The 19,348-nt window shown below is 39.9% G+C and overlaps 1 protein-coding gene across 3 annotated transcripts in view; it reads left to right on the forward strand.

The window, feature by feature from the left end:
- plppr2a (phospholipid phosphatase related 2a) overlaps positions 1–10,168 on the forward strand; it is a 50,660-nt gene extending 40,492 nt beyond the window's left edge. For 2 of the 3 annotated variants that reach the window (XM_017484571.3, XM_053674531.1), the window contains 5 exons: positions 2,666–2,786; positions 5,657–5,907; positions 6,269–6,445; positions 6,603–6,730; positions 7,578–10,168. In XM_017484571.3, coding sequence (XP_017340060.1) covers positions 2,666–2,786; positions 5,657–5,907; positions 6,269–6,445; positions 6,603–6,730; positions 7,578–7,686 — 786 coding nt within the window. In that variant the 3' untranslated portion in view covers positions 7,687–10,168. Of the gene's footprint in view, positions 1–2,665; positions 2,787–5,656; positions 5,908–6,268; positions 6,446–6,602; positions 6,747–7,577 lie in introns of all 3 variants that reach the window. The other variant, XM_017484578.3, reaches the window with a different exon arrangement.
- The last annotated feature ends 9,180 nt before the right edge of the window (positions 10,169–19,348 follow it).

Below are 19,348 nucleotides of genomic sequence, written 5' to 3' on the forward strand. Positions count from 1 at the left end.
AGATATCCATCCATCTATCCATCCATCCATTTTCTGTACCGCTTATCCTACACAGGGTTGTGGCGAGCCTGGAGCCTATCCCAGGAGACTTGGGGCACAAGGCAGGGGACACCCTGGATGGGGTGCCAACCCATCGCAGGGCATAAAAAAGAGAGCTATATCATGGATTGAGACATGTAGACACAGACACACAGTCACTGAGTCTGAGAGGTCATTGAAAGTACAACCTACACTCACTCTCACACACACTGAAACAAGTTTATCCTTATTACTTATTCTCTGACTAACTGCATCTGACTGATGAAGCACTAGAGCATGGGTACAGTTTCAAGCCATGCTCTCTATCCCTCTGGCTCACTCACTCTCGCTCTCTCTCTAACCTTCTCAACTCATCTCTCTCTCCACCTTTGTTTCCATGTGACAATAATGTCATAGCCTGTCAGTCCATTTCAGTGCTCAATCTCTATTCCTGTTATGTGTGTGTGTGTGTGTGTGTGTGTGTGTGTGTGTGTGTGTGTGTGTATGTGTGTGTGTGTGTGTGTGTGTGTGTGTGTGTCCCTAAACACAGTGTCGCCATCTCTGTCTCTTGCTGTCTCATCTCTGATGCCATATTAAGTCTCTCATTACTGCAGGTTGAGCATTCATAGTCAGTGTAATTCAGTACTGGTTCTACGATAATGACTCTGTATTGATATTCTGGTGCTGAATAGTGACCTTCAGATGAGCTTGTGATGTACCATCTGATGTCATTGTGACAGTTGAGGCTGAGATGGTAACAGACAGATGATTCATTGACAGAAATTCAAAAGCCTAAGAATGTGATCAGTGGTTATGAACTGTAAATAGCCTAATTAATGTGGCATAGAATAATTATATAAAGACACTCACCCAGTGTTACAAATTCAAATGAACTCTGGACAGCTTTAACTGACACTTTAACTAAGTGATATCACATGCAGACATTAAATCAGAGAGGATGGACAGTTATATATAGCTATGGAGCATACATTGTGAAATTATATTGTTTTGTGGTATATTGTTGTAATGTTTAGTAGTGACATTTCATGTAGTATGATAATCTCATACATATATGTGATATGATAAAACTCATCACTACATAAAAGTTGGGGCAAGGTTTTCTGTGCCTAATTCATAGTAAATGTACATCATATGGCCAAAAGTATGGACATCTAACCATTGAATATCCCATTACAAAACCATGGGCATTAATATGGAGTTGGTCCCCCCTTTGCTGCTATAACAGCCTCCGCACTTCTGAGAAGGCTTTCCAGTAGATTTTGGCTTTGGGGATTTGTGCTCATTCAGTCACAAGAGCACAAGAGGTTGGGCACTGATATCCGAGCAAGAAGGCCTGGTGCGAAGCTGGCATATAAGGGCTCTGTGCAGGCCACTTGAGTTCTTCCACCCAAACTTGGTATACCATGTCTTCATGGACCTTACTTTGTGCACAGGGGCATTGTCATGTTGGAACAGGTTTAGACCTCTTAGTTCCAGTGAAAGGAAATATTAATGCTACAGCATACAATAAACATCTTATACAATTGTGTGTTTCCAACTTTGTGGCAGTTTGGGGAACAACCACACCTGGCTGTTATGGTCCAGTGTCTACATACTTTGGGCTATATAGTAGCTATCCATATTGTATAATGCATTTTCATAAATAATTATAACAATTTGTATTATGCTTTATGAATGCATTATAATGTGATATGGTTTTATTTGTAGTTCATTATAAATACTCCACTTCATAGGTGAATTCACTGGGTGAATTTGTTATTTTTTAAAACTGGGACAATGTCATCTCCCTGTATTCACTCTCTAATCGAGCCCTGGGTCCCAATAATGTTAACCTTTTGAAAAGACGTTATTATCTTCCCGGTTTATGTCTCTCTGTCCTTTCTCTTAATTGAATTATTTTTGCACCCTGCAGGTTCACACACAGTTGCATGACCTTTATGCCCCTTTATAATGCTGAATTTCAGCCTACATTCACATTCTGCTAAACACAAGAAATTACATTTATGTCTAGAAATGAATTGTAAATAGCTCAGTGAAAACATACTAACTGTCTGTGATACTAAAGAGTTTTGAGACATATCCTAGTAACACAATGGGCCACAATGATTCCAGTCATCTACATGGTGTGAACTATCTACTATGACAACACACCTGCTAGCCAAGCTTTACTGACCAGACAGGCACATTCTCTACATTCTGCACTTATTTTTAGCCTCAATAATGAGCAGCCATTTGTCATTGAGAGGTTTAATCATACCCAGGGGAATATGGGATAATGAGGAACTGACAAGATGTTATTAGCATGTAAGCAGGGCGTACTTGTGTGGACGCCTCTCAAAATCACTTTCTTGCATAAATTGACGAGGTCTGCTTAGCACATTCTGAGGTGTGTGTGTGTGTGTGTGTGTGTGTGTGTGTGTGTGTGTGTGTGTGTGTGTGTGTGTGTGTGTGTGTGTGCGCTATACATTAATTGGAAATCAGTACTGATTCAAAGCTACAGCATCTGCAATTCCCAAAATAATTGTTTTAATTGAGATTTTCAAGATCATGGAAATCATGTGTCTGGCTATACTATGCTTTGTTTCTGGATTTGTTTCATAATTTTTTGTTCTTTGCTTATTTGTAGATTTTGGCTGGAGAGTTGATGGCATTCTTCATGAAGTCAGAGAGCACACGAGAGAAGACTATTGTTACGGCAGATTGCTGCTACTTCAGTCCTTTGCTGAGACGCATTATACGCTTCCTAGGTAATGGACCATAATGAAAAGGGGACAGTAATCTCGGATCAGGAATAAAGAATGTTTTTCAGCAAATGTTAATGTATACACCGATCAGCCATAACATTAAAACCACTGACAGGTGACATGAATAACATTGATTTTCTCATAACAATAGCACCTGTCAAGGGGTGGGATATATTAGGCAGCAAGTGAGCAGTCAGAGTTCTTGAAGTTGATGTGTTGGAAGCAGGAAAAATGGGCAAACATAAGGATCTGAACGACTTTGACAATAGCTAAATAATGCTGGCTGCACGACTAGGCCAGAGCATCTCCAAAATGGCAGGTCTTGTTGGATATGCAGTGGTTAGTACTTACCAAAAGTGGTCCAAGGAAGGACAATCAGTGAACCGGTAACAGGGTCAGTCTAAGGCTAGCCCTTCAGTCTGATCCCACAGAAGAGCTACTGTAGAACAGATTTCTGAAAAAGTTAATTCTGGCTATGATAGAAAAGTGTCAGAACACACAGTGCATCGCAGCTTGCTGTGAATGGGGTTGTGTAGCCACAGAATGGTCAGAGTGTTCATGCTGACCCCTGAATATATATATATATATATATATATATATATATATATATATATATATATATATATATATATATATGTGTGTGTGTGTGTGTGTGTGTGTGTGTGTATGTGTGTGTGTGTGTACAGCTTGTGTAACAGTGTAAATTTGCTGTCCCCTCAAAATAACTCAACATACAGCCATTAATGTCTAAACCGCTGGCAACAAAAGTGAGTACACCCTAAGTGAAAATGTCCAAATTGGGCCCAATTAGCCATTTTCCTTCCCCGGTGTCATGTGACTTGTTAGTGTTACAAGGTCTCAGGTGTGAATGGGGAGCAGGTGTGTTAAACTTGGTGTCATCGCTCTCACACTCCCTCATACTGGTCACTGGAAGTTCAACATGGCACCTCATGGCAAAGAACTCTCTGAGGATCTGAAAAAAAGAATTGTTGCTCTACATAAAGATGGTCTAGGCTATAAGAAGTTTGCCAAGACCCTGACACTAAGCTGCAGCACGGTGCCAAGACCATACAGTGGTTTAACAGGACAGGTTCCACTCAGAACAGGCCTCGCCATGGTCGACCAAAGAAGTTGAGTGCACATGCTCAGCGTCATATCCAGAGGTTATCTTTGGGAAATAGACATATGAGTGCTGCCAGCATTGCTGCAGAGGTTGAAGGGGTGGTGGGTCAGCCTGTCAGTGCTCAGACCATACGCCGCACACTGCATCAAATTGGTCTGCATGGCTGTCATCCCAGAAGGAAGTCTCTTCTAAAGATGATGCACAAGAAAGCCCACAAACAGTTTGCTGAAGACAAGCAGACTAAGGACATGGATTACTGGAACCATGTCCTGTGGTCTGATGAGACCATTATAAACTTATTTGGTTCAGATGGTGTCAAGCATGTGTGGCGGCAACAAGGTGAGGAGTACAAAGACAAGTGTGTCTTGCCTACAGTCAAGCATGGTGCTGGGAGTGTCATGGTCAGGGGCTGCATGAGTGCTGCCGGCACTGGGGAGCTACAGTTCATTGAGGGAACCATGAATGCCAACATGTACTGTGACATACTGAAGCAGAGCATGATCCCCTCCCTTCATAGACTGGGCCACAGGACAGTATTCCAGCATGATAACGACCCCAAACACACCTCCAAGTCGACCACTGCCTTGCTAAAGAAGCTGAGGGTAAAAGCGATGGGCTAAACCCTATTGAGCATCTGTGGGGCATCCTCAAACGGAAGGTGGAGGAGCACAAGGTCTCTAACATCCACCAGCTCCATGATGTCGTCATGGAGGAGTGGAAGAGGACTCCAGTGGCAACCTCTGAAGCTCTGGTGAACTCCATGCCCAAGAGGGTTAAGGAAGTTCTGTAAAATAATGGTGGCCACACAAAATATTGACACTTTGGGCCCAATTTGGACATTTTCACTTAGGTTGTGTATTCACTTTTGTTGCCAGCGGTTTAGACATTAATAGCTGTGTGTCGAGTTATTTTGAGGGGACAGCAAATTTACACTGTTACAGAAGCTGTACACTCACTACTTTACATTGTAGCAAAGTGTCATTTCTTCAGTGTTGTCACATGAAAAGATATAATCAAATATTTACAAAATTGTGAGGGGTGTACTCACTTTTGTGAGATACTGTGTGTGTGTGTATATATATACATATAAAGGTTTGTGGACACCCAATAAATCACACCCATATGTGATTCAGATTTAGTTTCCCTGTGCTGTTATGATAACCTCCACTGTTCTCTGGAAGACTTTCCAATAGATTTCGGAGCATGGCTGATGGGATTTGTGCTCATTCAGCCACAAGTGAGGTCAGGCAAGGATGTCAGGCAAGGAGGTCATCACATGGGTGTTCAGTTGGGTTGAGGTCAGGACTCTGTGCAGATGACTCCAGATTTTCCACTCCACCCTTGGCAAACTATGTCCTCATGGACCTCATTTTGTGCACAGGGGCATTGTCCTGCTAGAACAGGTTTGGGCCACTTAGTTCCAGTGAAGGGAAATTGTAGTGTTACAGCATACAAAAACATCCTACACAATTGTGTGCTTACAACTTTGTGGCCAAAGTTTGGAGAAGACCCACATATGGGTGTGATGGTCAGGTGTCCACAAACATTTGGCCATATAGTGTAGGTGTCACTGATTACTGATCAAAGAAAATGACTAAGAGTAATTACTTAAAGCAGTAAACCCAAAACAGATGCTTATAGTCATTTTGAACTACATTTAGTACACTCAATCTATCTTCAGAGTAATAGGTGCTCTAATAAATGGTTCAGTTGACCCCTTAAAATCACAGGTCTCTGTCCTCTCTCTAAGGTGTCTACTCCTTTGGCCTCTTCACTACCACTATCTTTGCCAATGCTGGACAGGTGGTCACAGGAAACCAGACACCTCACTTCTTGTCAGCATGTAGGCCTAACTACACAGTTCTGGGCTGCCACTCCAATCTTCAGTACATCACAGAGCGTCGAGCTTGCACAGGGAACCCACTCATAGTGACATCTGCCCGTAAATCCTTCCCCTCAAAGGATGCAGCACTGAGTGTCTACTCTGCTGTCTACACCGTGGTGAGTTCTGTGTGTGATTCTTTGTTAGTGTTACAAATAGAGTTAAAATGTTGTTGAAACAAATATAAAAATAAATAAATAAAAAAATAAAAAAATATGAAACCATTAGAAACTTTCAGAACACCTTGACCCCATGATAGGTTAATGCCATATTCTTGTGATCTGTTAATGCTCTTGAGAATCACCCTTATCCCATGTATTTTTTGTTCCCTGGGGCCTATATTCTGCCTTAATTTAGAAGTTCTATCTAATTTTTTTTTTAAATGTGCTATATAATTTTTATTTATAATGTGAGGCCAATGAGCGAGTGTGTTAAAACTTGAAGCCAAATCTGTCCAAATCTGCATGCCCATTGTCTTAGATGTACGTGACACTGGTGTTCAGGACGAAGGGAACACGTCTGACAAAACCGACAGTCAGTCTGACCTTGCTGTGTCTGGCCATGCTGGTAGGAGTTGTGAGGGTGGCTGAGTACCGCAATCACTGGGCTGATGTCCTTGCTGGGTACTTCACTGGAGGAGCCATCGCTGTTTTTTTGGTGAGAGCAGGTGTAAACATGAAAATATGTTGAGAAGGGAAAGGTTAAGAGGAATTAGGCTGCACATAAAAGTGTAAGACTGTCTTTAGTTTTCATTTTGCCATTGCTATTATTATCCATGTTTCTTTCAGTCACACACGCCCTATCCAATCCTCAGGTGACCTGCGTGATCAACAACTTCCAGCATGCGAAGCCATCCCCTCCACCCATGCGGCTCCGGCGTCCTGAATCCGTGCTGGGCATGCCCATGGTGGCTCTGCCTTGTGTGGAGAGTCCACTCGAAAAGTTAAGTGGCACTCAGGTAAGGGGTGGGGGCAGGTGAGAGGCAGGGCTGCACACATAGGGTGGCACACACCTGTCCCCTCTGTTCTTGACCTAGTGGACCTCCAAAGTGACCCGCTAACCCTTCCTGCACACCAGTGCCCCTGCCTGACCACCAACATACCCCAGAACCCCAACACCAACCTGTTGTATACCTTGGACTACCTGTTACTGTTCTCTCACAGACGGAGGCCATTGGTTTTCTAAGCCTTAAGTGACTTTGCCCTTCAGTGAGTAATACACTGAACAGTTTGAGGCCAAGGTGGGCTACCATTGAGCCCTAATTATGACTACCATTACATACGTCCTCCAAACTACCCTCTGAGGCTCTAATACTATACCTTAATTCCTCATACTGTAGCAACCTGAGAAATGAATGGACTTTGAAGATGGTGTCCTGATTTCTTTTGTCAGAAAACTGTCAGTCGTGATTTTTTTTTATGACTGCCTGTCTCATTCAGACAGTCAGGCAGTAGTGGATGGCTGGAGGACTTCTGCTTTAAATGAAAATGATATAAGAAGATTAGTGTCTCCCACATTTTGCCACCACCATAATTTCTTCTGTTCATCTATTCATCACTTTTTCTTCACCATTATCTGCCCATATATTCATCATTGTCCCTCTAACTCACACCTTTACCACTGATCTAATCATATTACTGCACCATATTGCAACACCATCACAATCTTTCCTCACAGATCTTGTTTCTGTCTGCCCACAAACTCTATTATTTGTCACGCTTCTCTCGATCTGTCTGTCTCTCTCTTTCCACCTCGTCCTTTCTCACGCTCTCTCTCTCCATCCTTACAGACTCCAAGGGGATCTTCATTCACTGAGATCACATGACCATCAGCCCTATCGGTTCCCCGCCACCCCCGATGTCCTCATACCGTCTCGCTCCATTTCCAGCGAAGTCTAGACCAGCCTTCTGAGCACGCTCAGCAATGCATCGCAGCCCACCACACTGGACGTTACACCACCCTCTACCGCTCCTACTCTACGCAGGTCTAGACATTTTCCTCCTTGCTTCACTTTTCATCTCCATGCCCCCTCCATGCTGCCCTCAGATCTCAAACACACTTCTCAAACAAACGAGAGGAGACTTTTTTTTTGCTTCAGAAAGCTCAGATATGGAGACTGAATCAAACTCGTCCAGCAGTCTGAAAGTTTTAGGATAATTTCCAGGTACTGAGGCTTGACATTGACAAGATCTTTGAGTTTGTTACAGTTTGCTTGAGCAGTGCGTAGTAGCCTTTGGACCACCTAATGACATTTGGCCCTAAATCCATCCAACTTATTCCCAGGGGAACCGATATGGAGTCCATGTGCTGGACTCCTGAGAACAAAAGAAAAAAAAGACTAAAAGTACTGTGTCTGATAGGCCTCTTTTTGTTTCATTATTGTGTGTTTTTAAAGAGGCATGTTTAAGTAGTGTTTATGTATAGCATTCGATGTACATAATGTATTTAAGGTTTGGATTTCAATAACCATGCCGGCAAATACAACTGAAATCTGAAAAGGTTTCCCCTGTGTCATTCTCAGTCACCAGTGTGTATATTGTGAAAAACTGAATTTTGTTCAGGTGGACAGCACCTTTTTTGTTTTGTTAACCTATTTATATTTTAAAATCAATTTGCAACAATTTTTTAAGTCTGTGCTCATGTTCTTTCTCTCATCAGTAATAGGCAGCTTAAAAGGGTACATTCGACATAAGGGATGCATTGAGAATCCTCTGTCACAGTAACTGCACAATGCTTGGTTCTTCTCCGAGGATTTTATTCCCACCAGTCCTGAGAGTGTGGCAGATTTAGCTTGTTAACCGTGATGACACCATTCTGATGCAATGGCATTTTCATCGCCCTCGTTCCCGGGAAAAGCTTGTCTCATACACAACAGTCCTCTGTCAGAGTCAACACCCGCCACAGGTTTTACAGATCAAAGCCAATACACGTCTGTTTCTCAAAAAGGAAAAAGAAAAGTAAAACAGGACCAACAAGGCATTTGTGTCAGTTTAATTTGCTGTAGTTAAAATGCCTTGAGCTGTCACTCACATTATAAGATGTGGGGAATTTTTTTTATTTAATTACTTTCATTGCTGTTTTATACCACTGGCTTGTTTACTCTGAGTTGCCTTGGTCTGAAAAAAAGGTTGATGTGGTTGACGGTTGAATGGACATTATTGCAGCTGGTTAGCACAATTTCCCAGCATTCCTACAATAAGAGGATGTTCTGATGACTTTGGTTTTATTTATTATTGAGTTGGAGTCATTTGTTGTTGTTTTTTTGATAAAAAAAAAAAAAGTGTTATGAACAGCACTAGTCTTCACTTAGATTGACAGTTTTGCTGCTTTTAATTTGCACAATGCTTCATGCATCTGTATTACTGTATTTTCCTGAAATACCTTTCCAAGAACTTTATATCTACTCTTTTTGGCTATGTAAATTTTGTTCACTGTGCTGTGTAAGGTAACATATCTGCTGGACCAACACTACCACCATGCTTACAGACACAACCACACACACTTTGCACACTTTGTCAAACCTTTATTCTAATACTTAATTAGACTGTCCTCCTTTCTTACATATAATGATTGTACAGTTTTGTAAATATATGTTTTTGGTAATAATAATAATAATAATAATAATAATAATAATAATAATAATAATAATAAGAGAAAGAAGAAATTGTGTGTTTACACTGGCACCTCTGTGCACCCATAGTTGATACTGTAGTATTCTAGTTAACATTCTAACATTCTAGCTATTCATCATCCGTATTTTGGGAAATAAAAACGGAACAGGCCAGTTTGGGGTGTTTGGACAGTGAAGCCATTTCCAAAGCCTATGTATATGGTAGCACCTGACCAATAACCTGTGAAGTACAATTAACAAGCTTAAATATCATTATGAGAGAAACGGGTAAGATGAGCCATTTTTACTCTTTCATTTGTCAAATTGATAGATTGTAACCTAGTGACAATGCACAATGCTTAATGCACCTGTATTACTGACTTCAGCAATGAGCGTTTGTAGTTACCTAAAATAAGTTTTCTGAATACACAATTCACTACTTTATCCAGCTGAGAGGTAAGATGAGCCAATGAGTGGGTTGAATCATAGGTGTTGAATCATAACAAGGACACACAGTGTCACTGATCTAGGTGGTTTTTTTTATTTATTTATTTTTTTGCTCTTGGTGCTTTTAGCTCCACCAAACGGAGAATTTTCTGTCTTCTTCAAAAACTTACTACATACTATACAGTACATTCTAGGATGCGCAAAGCATTTTATACAAAACTACAAAGGGCCTAACTTGCATTGAATCCATATTTTTTATATAGAATAAAACACCAATCTGTAACTTCAACTGCATTTTTACCACATAACAGTTAACAGCCAAGCAGACCGAACAAAGACATGTAAATCAATAAATGTTTTCATAGCGTGATTCCTTACTACTCCTTAACTCATCTTTTCATTTAAATCTATTTAACATGGAAAAATAAGTCTGGCACATGAGCTAAATGGCATGTATGCTGTTCATCTGTACAATACACATAATATATTGTGTGGAGTGTCAGTGAATCAATTCACTGCCTCAAGCCTGATGGCTCATCTTATCACCAACATTCTGACTAAACTGCTCAGCAAAGCAGAATAGGGCTAACTTGCCTTTTTACCTTGCCTAGGATTTTCTTTAATCACAGTTTATGAAAGCAACATTGAACCTTAAATTTATTTGAAAATAATGCTCCTTTAACTTTCGTACATTTCAGTGACAAGGAAAAATAATATATTTTTAACATAACTCACTTGCTACATTCTCTATATGCTCTTTTGTATTTTGGGTGGCTTATCTTACCCAGTTGCTCAACCCATTACCCAGAGTGCATCACCTGGTTTGCTATTTAGATATTTAAGGTTTATCGGATGGACGTACCTGAATACCTGACATCTAACATTTAATTACTATATAGTTATACCATTGAATATACTGTCACTATGATTTGAACACCAAGCTGATTACGTTTGTGATTTGAATTTGACATATAATCATGAAGACACTCAATATTAGAAGTGATTTTTGTGAAGACATAGCCACAATTTTGTACTGGTTTTGAGACTCTTCTGCGCATGGGACTTTCTCGGATTACTGGAGATCAGGTTCGATTTTAAGGTTAGCTGGGGTGTTCTGAAGGTTTCATATTCATGCTGTTACAGTGTGTGCACCATTTTGTAAATGTCTGTCTGAAGATAACATTAAATGGATATTTCAATACACTGGCTTGGATATAATTTCTATTGCTGCCTTTTCACACAACAAAGAGATCTCGCTCAAATGAATTGAATAATGTGTTATTGTAAAGTTTTTTTTTTTAAGGGTCTACTAACACATTTATGGTTAATCAATATTCGTGAATTTCTTCATTCCTAGTTTTCCTAGAAAACATTACCTCGCTAAATGCCTTTTTCTGATGCACTAAATGTCTTTTCTTGAAGATTGAGTTGGTGTATTCTTTATATTTAAGATGCAGCTCCACCATGTGGAAATCAACAAACTGACATGGCTATACCATATACAGCCAACATCATCATTTATGGCCTTATAATGAGCAATAATTGATATACTGTATAACCTAATGTATGTGTGTGTGTATGTATGTATGTGTATATATATATATATATATATATATATATATATATATATATATATATATATATATATATATATATATATATAAATAATATGGTGTGTGTGTGTGTGTATATATATATATATATATATATATATATATATATATATATATATATATATATATATATATATTCAGTCAGATGCATAATAATTTGGACATTGACAAAGTTATTGTTATTCAATTATCTATAACATGAGATCAAAGGGCAGACTTTCAGCTTTATTTACATCTAAATTAGGTGAACGAGGTAGGAATTACAGCACTTTTTATGTGGTCCCACTTTATAAGGGACCAAAAGTAATTGGACTAACTAACAATGATAAGTTAAATCGTCATTTTTAATACTTGGTTGCAAATCATTAGTAGTCCAATAACTGCCTGAAGTCTGAAACCCACAGAAATCAACAAATACTGTATTTTTCCCCTTGTAATGCTCTGCCAGGCTTTTACTGCAGCTGTCTTCAGTTCCTGATTGTTCTTGGGGCATTTTGTCCAGAAGTGAAATGCATGCTCAATTGAATTTAGGTAATGTGATTGACTTGGCCATTACAGAATATTCCACACTTTGCCTTTAAAAAGTCTTGGGTTGTTTTCAAAGTATGCTTCGGGCCATTGTCCATCTGCAGTGTGGAACTGCCAACCAGTGAGTTTAAAACATTTCATTGAATGTGAGCAGACAGTATAGCCCTGTACACTTCATAATTCATCCTGCTCTTTTTTTTGTCATTCAATTTCAACTCCAGTATACTGTTAGAGACAGCTAACATAACAATAACTTTGTCAATGCCCACATATTCATGTACCTGACTGTATGTACACCAATCAGCCATAACATTAATTCCACCTGCCTAATATTGTGTAGGTCCCCCTTGTGCCACCAAAAGAGCACTGACCCATCGAGGCATGGACTCCACAAGACCTCTGAAGCTGGGGCATCCTTGGATCTGATTTGTTTGTCCAGCTCATCCCATAAATGCTTGATCAGATTGAGGCAAATTCAACACCTCAAACCATTTCTAAACAATTTTTGCAGTGTGACAGGGTGCATTATCCTGCTGAAAGAGGCCACTGCCATTAGGGAATATTGTTGCCATGAAAGGGTGTACTTGGGCTGCAACAATGTTTAGGTAGGTAAGATGTGTCAAAGTAACATCCACATGATTGCCAGGACCCAGTGTTTCCCAGCAGAACATTTCCCAGAGCATCACACTTCCTCCGCCGGCTTGCCTTCCTCCCATAATGCATCCTGCTGCCATCTCTTCCCCAGGTAAGCAGTGCACAAGCACCCAGCTGTTCACATGGTGTAAAATAAAATGTGATTCATCAGACCAGCCCACATCTGACCGGTCTGTGGCTACACAGCCCCTTGCTCAGGAAGCTGCGATGCACTGTGTGTTCTGACCCCCTTCTATCATAGCCACCATTAACTTTTTCAGCAATTTGTGCTACAGTAGCTCTTCTGTGGGATCAGACTGAGGGGCTAGCCTTCACTCCCCACATGCATCAATGAGCCTTGGGCGCCCATAACCCTGTCTCCAGTTCACTGATTGTCCTTCCTTGGACCTCTTTTGATAGGTACTAACCACTGCATACCAGGAACACCTCACAAGACCTGCTGTTTTGAAGATGCTCTGACCCAGTTGTCTAGCTATCACAATTTGGCCATTATAAAAGTCGCTCAGATCCAGGTTTTTTGATGGTAGTGTGGCAGGCCTTATGTCCCAGGAAGACTTCATGTCTGTGTTACCTTCTGGCTCTTTTAGTTATGCTGTCATAGCTAGTCTTGCCGGAGTCCCTGCTTTCACTCACGCAAAGTACACTGTCCTTAATCATTACAGGGCAATAATCATACTGAATACTCTCTCCGTCTCTTTCCCTCTCTCTTTCTGTCGAGCTAAACATGATGCTCCTGAGATACCAGTGATCCTGACCTCTTCTGCTCTCCGGACCTGCCTGATCCATCCTGATACCCTACTTCTGGTTGGAGTTCTCATCAGTTGGAACTTACATACTGCCGCCGAGGATGACCCCACGTGGTGCAGCCTAAAGAACATTGAGTTTGCTGAGGATGATACCAAAATACCATAAAGATGGCTTTGGACCTCAATTCATATGAACAGTTATGCTATGATGACTAGGACTACAATTGCTATTATATCCTTTGCACTGCAATTACCACAAACAGTTTTGCGCTCAAGTCTCCATCAGTGAACAGTGGAGAAGTTCAACAAAACAGACTTCATGTAAAAACTGTAATGAATTTTCCTGGTTACACAACTGCACTATTTAACCATGTAGTATTAGCACATTTATAGAAGGGATTTATTTATTTATAATTATACTATCCGTTGTCACCCAGATGAGGATGGGTTCCCTTTTGAGTCTGGTTCCTCTCAAGGTTTCTTCATTAATCATTATCATCTCAGGGAGTTTTCATACAAATTCATACATTTAAAATCTATATTCTGAATTTATATATTTCTGTAAAGCTGCTTTGGGAAAATGTCCATTGTTAAACGTGCTATACAAATAAAACTGAATTGAATTGAATCCTTACACTTGTCCATTTTTCCTGCTTCCATCACATCAAATTTGAGAACTGTTCACTTGCTGTCTAATATATCCCACCTCTTCACAGGTGCTACAGTAACAAGACAATCAATGTTATTCCTTCACCTGCCAGTTGTTTTAATGATATGGCTGATCAGTGTATGTACTAACCTATTAGAACATGCATTGCTACCACATACAGTATTAGCAGTTATTACATTATAAGTTGCAACAGCACACACATATTTTTTCTCTGTTAACTGTTAAAAGGATGTACAGTACTACAAATAAATACCCTATTTATTTGATTAATTTAAATAACGGTAAAAGTTGGAGTTCATAGCCTTAGCCACAATTTCCATTCACTTAAGTGCTAATTGTTTATGCTAACCATCTGGCTAACATGAACTTATCTGGCAGGATTTTAAAGCCATATTTGTAAAAAAAATTTTCATTGCTAATGCTAATCATTGTCATTAGCTAACAAGAGCTAGTTTTAAGATCTTAGTCATATTCAGTTCACATTCAGTAATCCTGCAAGTCATTTTGATGTACAGCGGTTACCCTAGTGATGCTAGCTATTAAATAAAAACTGAGTTTGCTTATCAATAATAATTAATGTTCACAGTCTATCTATTATATTATCTTTACTGTTAGAAATAAATTCAGTTGTCAGCATAAACTTTGTAGGATGGCATGTTAAATTTTTTTTGCTGGTTTGTTTGTTCTTCTGTCTGATGACAATGAGCTAACATAAGGAAAAGCATTCTGTTTAACATGTTTAACATTTTGTAGGTCAATTTAGAATGCCTAGATTAGTATCTTACCGTCTTAAAGTGTATAATTTATCAAATACACATTAAAGACATTACCTAACAAGACTGATTAGATGATGCAAATATTAATATATTTATTACATATACTGTAGCTACCTACCTTATAAACTGCACAAAGACTTTGTCTCACTGCTCTATCCGCTACATTTTTGTTGATTGCATGCACTACTGATGATTTGAATTTATGTGCATCATTCTCTGTCATTCTCCATCATTATGGCAGTAAAATACCAGTCTCACTGAGACAAGCATATGTATCTGTCTGTGGTGTTTGCTAAGCACAAGGGCATTACCGCTGCAATAAGTGATCTTAAACAGGAGTCACACACATAGCGTCCTGCCTGAAATTGATTGACAAGTTTGATGTCTTCCACACACTGGGATGAAGTGGCAGGCATTCTCAATGAATCTAGCTTCATGAAAAATGTATTTTTATTTATTTATATTTAGTCTGTTACAGTGTAACGGAGGTTGTTTCTGAGTTAACTGTAAGACCAAGCACTGTATTGTGTGCGAGAATGGTGGACACCTGCATACAGCTCAAGAACCCTTTCGGGACTAGAGGAAGGTAATACGTTGTATTGGAATACCTGTCCTTGGAAGGCGAACCTCAAAAAACATCTGTGTTCTGGTTTGATGGGGACATGGAAATATGCATTGTGCAGATACACAAGGTATGAATGGGTTGATACCCAGGCACTTGCCTGTGGCCTTTTTAGATCTTGTCCAAAGCCTGGGGAACTTATGTGTAAACTGGAACACTGAGAACCAAGCTGAAGCAAATTGAGGGTGCCATATGGCAATTCTGGAGATTTATATTTATATTTCACATTTACATTTATTTTTAACACATCCTTAACATTTACATTTAACATTTAGATTTAGGCTTAGTGGTTAGCATGTTTGTCTCGCACCTCTGGGGTTTGGGGTTTGAATCTTGCCTCTGCCCTGTGTACATGGAGTTTGCATGTTCTCCCCATGCTTCAGAGGATTCCTCCAGGTATTCAGGTACTCTCCCAGTCCAAAGACATGCATTGTAGGCTGAATGGCATTTCCAAATTGTCCATAGTGTTTTTATTTGTGTGCGACTGTGCCCTGCGATGGGTTGGCAGCCCACCCAGGGTGTCCCCTTCCTTGTGCCCCAAGTTCCCTGGGACAGGCTCCAGGCTCCAGGTACGAAAAATGGATGGAATGGGTGGATTTAACATTTCAAATTATATTTAACATTTACACAGAGACTTAAAACTATCATTTGAATATATCAGGGTGACCTAAAATATTCAAAATTGAAACAACTATTCAACTTTTTACATTTGCATAACTAGTGTTTAGTAGTCATTTATGCTCGCACTTATAAAGGTTGGCCACTCTGTTGTGCAGGGTCGATTGGTGTGACAAAATCTGCACAACTGCTACAACCTCAAATAACCTATAGGATATTTTAAATTCAAAATCACAGCTTTTAAATTCTAACATCACTGTCATGTATTTAAGGTAACATAGTACATTTTACCAAAGCAGTATCACTGTCTCCGTGAGTAGTTCAGAAATAAAATTACCAGTATCTTGGTCACACTACATACCATTTTGGACCACCAAGTAGGTTTGCAATTAGAGAATTTTGTGTTTATAATCTTTGGTCCTTTCTCACCATAATATTATTTTTACTATATATTTTGGGTTGGTGGAACTTTGTTGAACACAGCAGTGACACTTAGGTGTTTAACTGATAAACCTGCATTTATTGAAACTGGGCAGTTATGGCTCAGGTGGTAGAGCGGGTTGTCCATTAATTGTAGGTTTGGCTGTTCAATTCCCGGCCGACATACCTCCACATGCTAACGTGTCCGTGGTGAAGACATTTTACACTGAGAAAACAGTGTAAAGTGCTTTGTAGAACTGTTAAGGTTGGCGCTATGTAAGACCATTTACTGAAAACTGTAGCAATACTAGTACTAAAACCAGTACTCGAAACCTGTCCATTGCAGAAACTGAGTATTACCAGGATGATACTCAATGACACTCAGAGCATCATGCTGTTTGCAAAGTTGCCACTGGATGGAGCTAGTTCGTTAGTCAATAACTGGCCATACAGCAGTCTTTGGTCTTGGCTGACTACTGATCAAAATTACTGCTTATTAGTATGGAGTTTCTGAAGTAGAGGATCAGTGACAGCATTACTCTCATAAATATATTAGTTACTTATCTGGTTTATGATTTTATCATACATAAACAATACATAAATTATGGTACATAAGATATGAAGGTTTGATTTTTATTATCTCATCTAAATAATGCATATTGGTGACAAGTGACAGAATTATTTTTCACTTATTATGTAAAGTCTGGAGAAAATGCGTTGTCTTGACTTAAGTTAGCTGAAATATAGCGTGTATTACTAGAATATTGTGTATTACTGGAATGCTGCAATCTCAGTGCTAGGCAATTTAAATTCATAGCCACATGCTACTAGTGGAGCTGTTTTTAATAGTTAATGACTTATTATCTTTGGTCCCTGCACCTAAAAGTCTAAACAACATCATGGCACCACTGAGACTCCCCTGCACCCCCCCCCCCCCCCCCCCCTCCACACACACACACACACACACACCCATTATTCTACTAACTATATTTGACAGAAATGTAATATAATTATATTTTTTCATCCATTTTAAGAAGCATTGATGCAATCACTTACATGACGGCCGTTTTGGGGGTTTTTTCCGTTCTTGTCATTTATAATAAAACACTTGCTTCTTGTGGCTGAGTGAAAAAAAATAGAAAGTGAGAAATATCTAAAGAGCTATCAAATCTTTCTGTCAAGGATATTCTGATATGGATATGGATATGATTTCCTAATTACTTTGGTACCTAGATTCACTATGATCAAATGTGTCTCAGTCAGTCACACTAGTCAAGAGATTCTTCTTTAGGCTTTCCTTTAACTCCAGTGATTACTACATATTTGCAATATTCATACAGACCAGGTGCTTAATTTTACCTTTTGTGCAATACAGCATGTAATTCTCCCTTTTATATCACAATCAATGTTGATCCAAAGTACTCCAGTAGTCATTTATACAAATATCATCTGCAGCCTTTAATGCTGCCTAAATACATTTGCCACCTCCAGCATGGATCTTAAGTGTGAGTACACCTGCAGTGTAAATCAGTAAATCAGGAAGTGAGTAGGGGGTGAGCAGGAGGGCTCGGCGTTTGGATCAGGGCACTGCCGGAGTACTCAATGATGCAGGAAGACAAGTACTTTATTCAAGCAGATGCAATGTGGATGACTCACATCCTACTTGCTTTTCCCCTAAACCCGAGTGACGTTATATCAATTAGCCATGAGCTCACCACTTTTAACCAGGGTTGTGTCACTTGTAAGGCAGAACATAGGTCATAATCATGAAAATGTCTTTAATGTCTAAAATCTCTAGTCAGTTATCATGTCAGTTATCATGTTCTCTCCACCATCTCTCTCTCTCTCTCTCTCTCTCTCTCTCTCTCTCTCTCTCTCTCTCTCTCTCTCAATACTCAGGACCCACCACTCACTCCAACATTATCTTTCCCGGAAATTGCATTTCCAGCACAGGCAGGGCCCCATTATGAGAGCAGAGAGACATGCTGTAACCTTTTTAAAAAGCCATTAGAGCTGCACCTGCCCCTCCCCCATTATCCAACAACCCTACGCTTCTTCCCCCCATCAGTCCTTCCTCTTTCTTTAAAGCCTCTGTAATGTTATTAGCCCTCCTCAACATTGACCATTACCCTGATCTCCAGCAGGCCCATGGCCTCCAACTGCCCTCCCTATAATGGAGAGGAGAGAGAAAGGCAGAAATTAGAGCAGAGAGGAGAGGAGAAAAGAGGAGAGGAGAGGAGAAGAGAGGAGAGGAGATAAGAGGAGAAGAGTGGAGACAGGACACAGCAGAACAGGAACAGAGGACAAGAAAAGAGGAGACGAAGATATAAACAATGCATAACATAACTCCTTGACAATCAAAGAGAGCAAACAGTCTTCACATATACACAGACAGATAGAGGGAAAAAAACCCATCAGTATCTTGGATGAGATCAGAGCAAACAGACAGCCATCCAGTCTTGTGTGTACAGTACAGTACACACACACACATTTGTAGAGGGAGGGATTGAGAGAAACTGAATTGTTAGGGCCAAACTTCCAGATGGACATCCTACATCCCAGAGCTTGGACTGTTTACAAGAAGTATGATGGGTGGACACAAAGGCCACAGAGAAGAAGGGAGAGGGAAAGAAAGTAATGTGCATACATACTGTACACACTTTAATTGTACTTGCCTTCACCTTTGCTTCTGACTTTCCCTTGTGTACAATTCTGACTGACGCAAAATATTACCTTGTCATGCAATAACCTCACTTGCTCTTTCTCATTAACTTCATCTCCCTGTCTGTCTCTTTTCCTTGTCCCCTCCTCTTCTGTTCTGCAAATCAATCACCATGATCCTAATCTTCATCATCA

The sequence above is a fragment of the Ictalurus punctatus genome, chromosome 2 (assembly GCF_001660625.3).
Source record: "Ictalurus punctatus breed USDA103 chromosome 2, Coco_2.0, whole genome shotgun sequence".
NCBI lineage: Eukaryota > Metazoa > Chordata > Actinopteri > Siluriformes > Ictaluridae > Ictalurus > Ictalurus punctatus.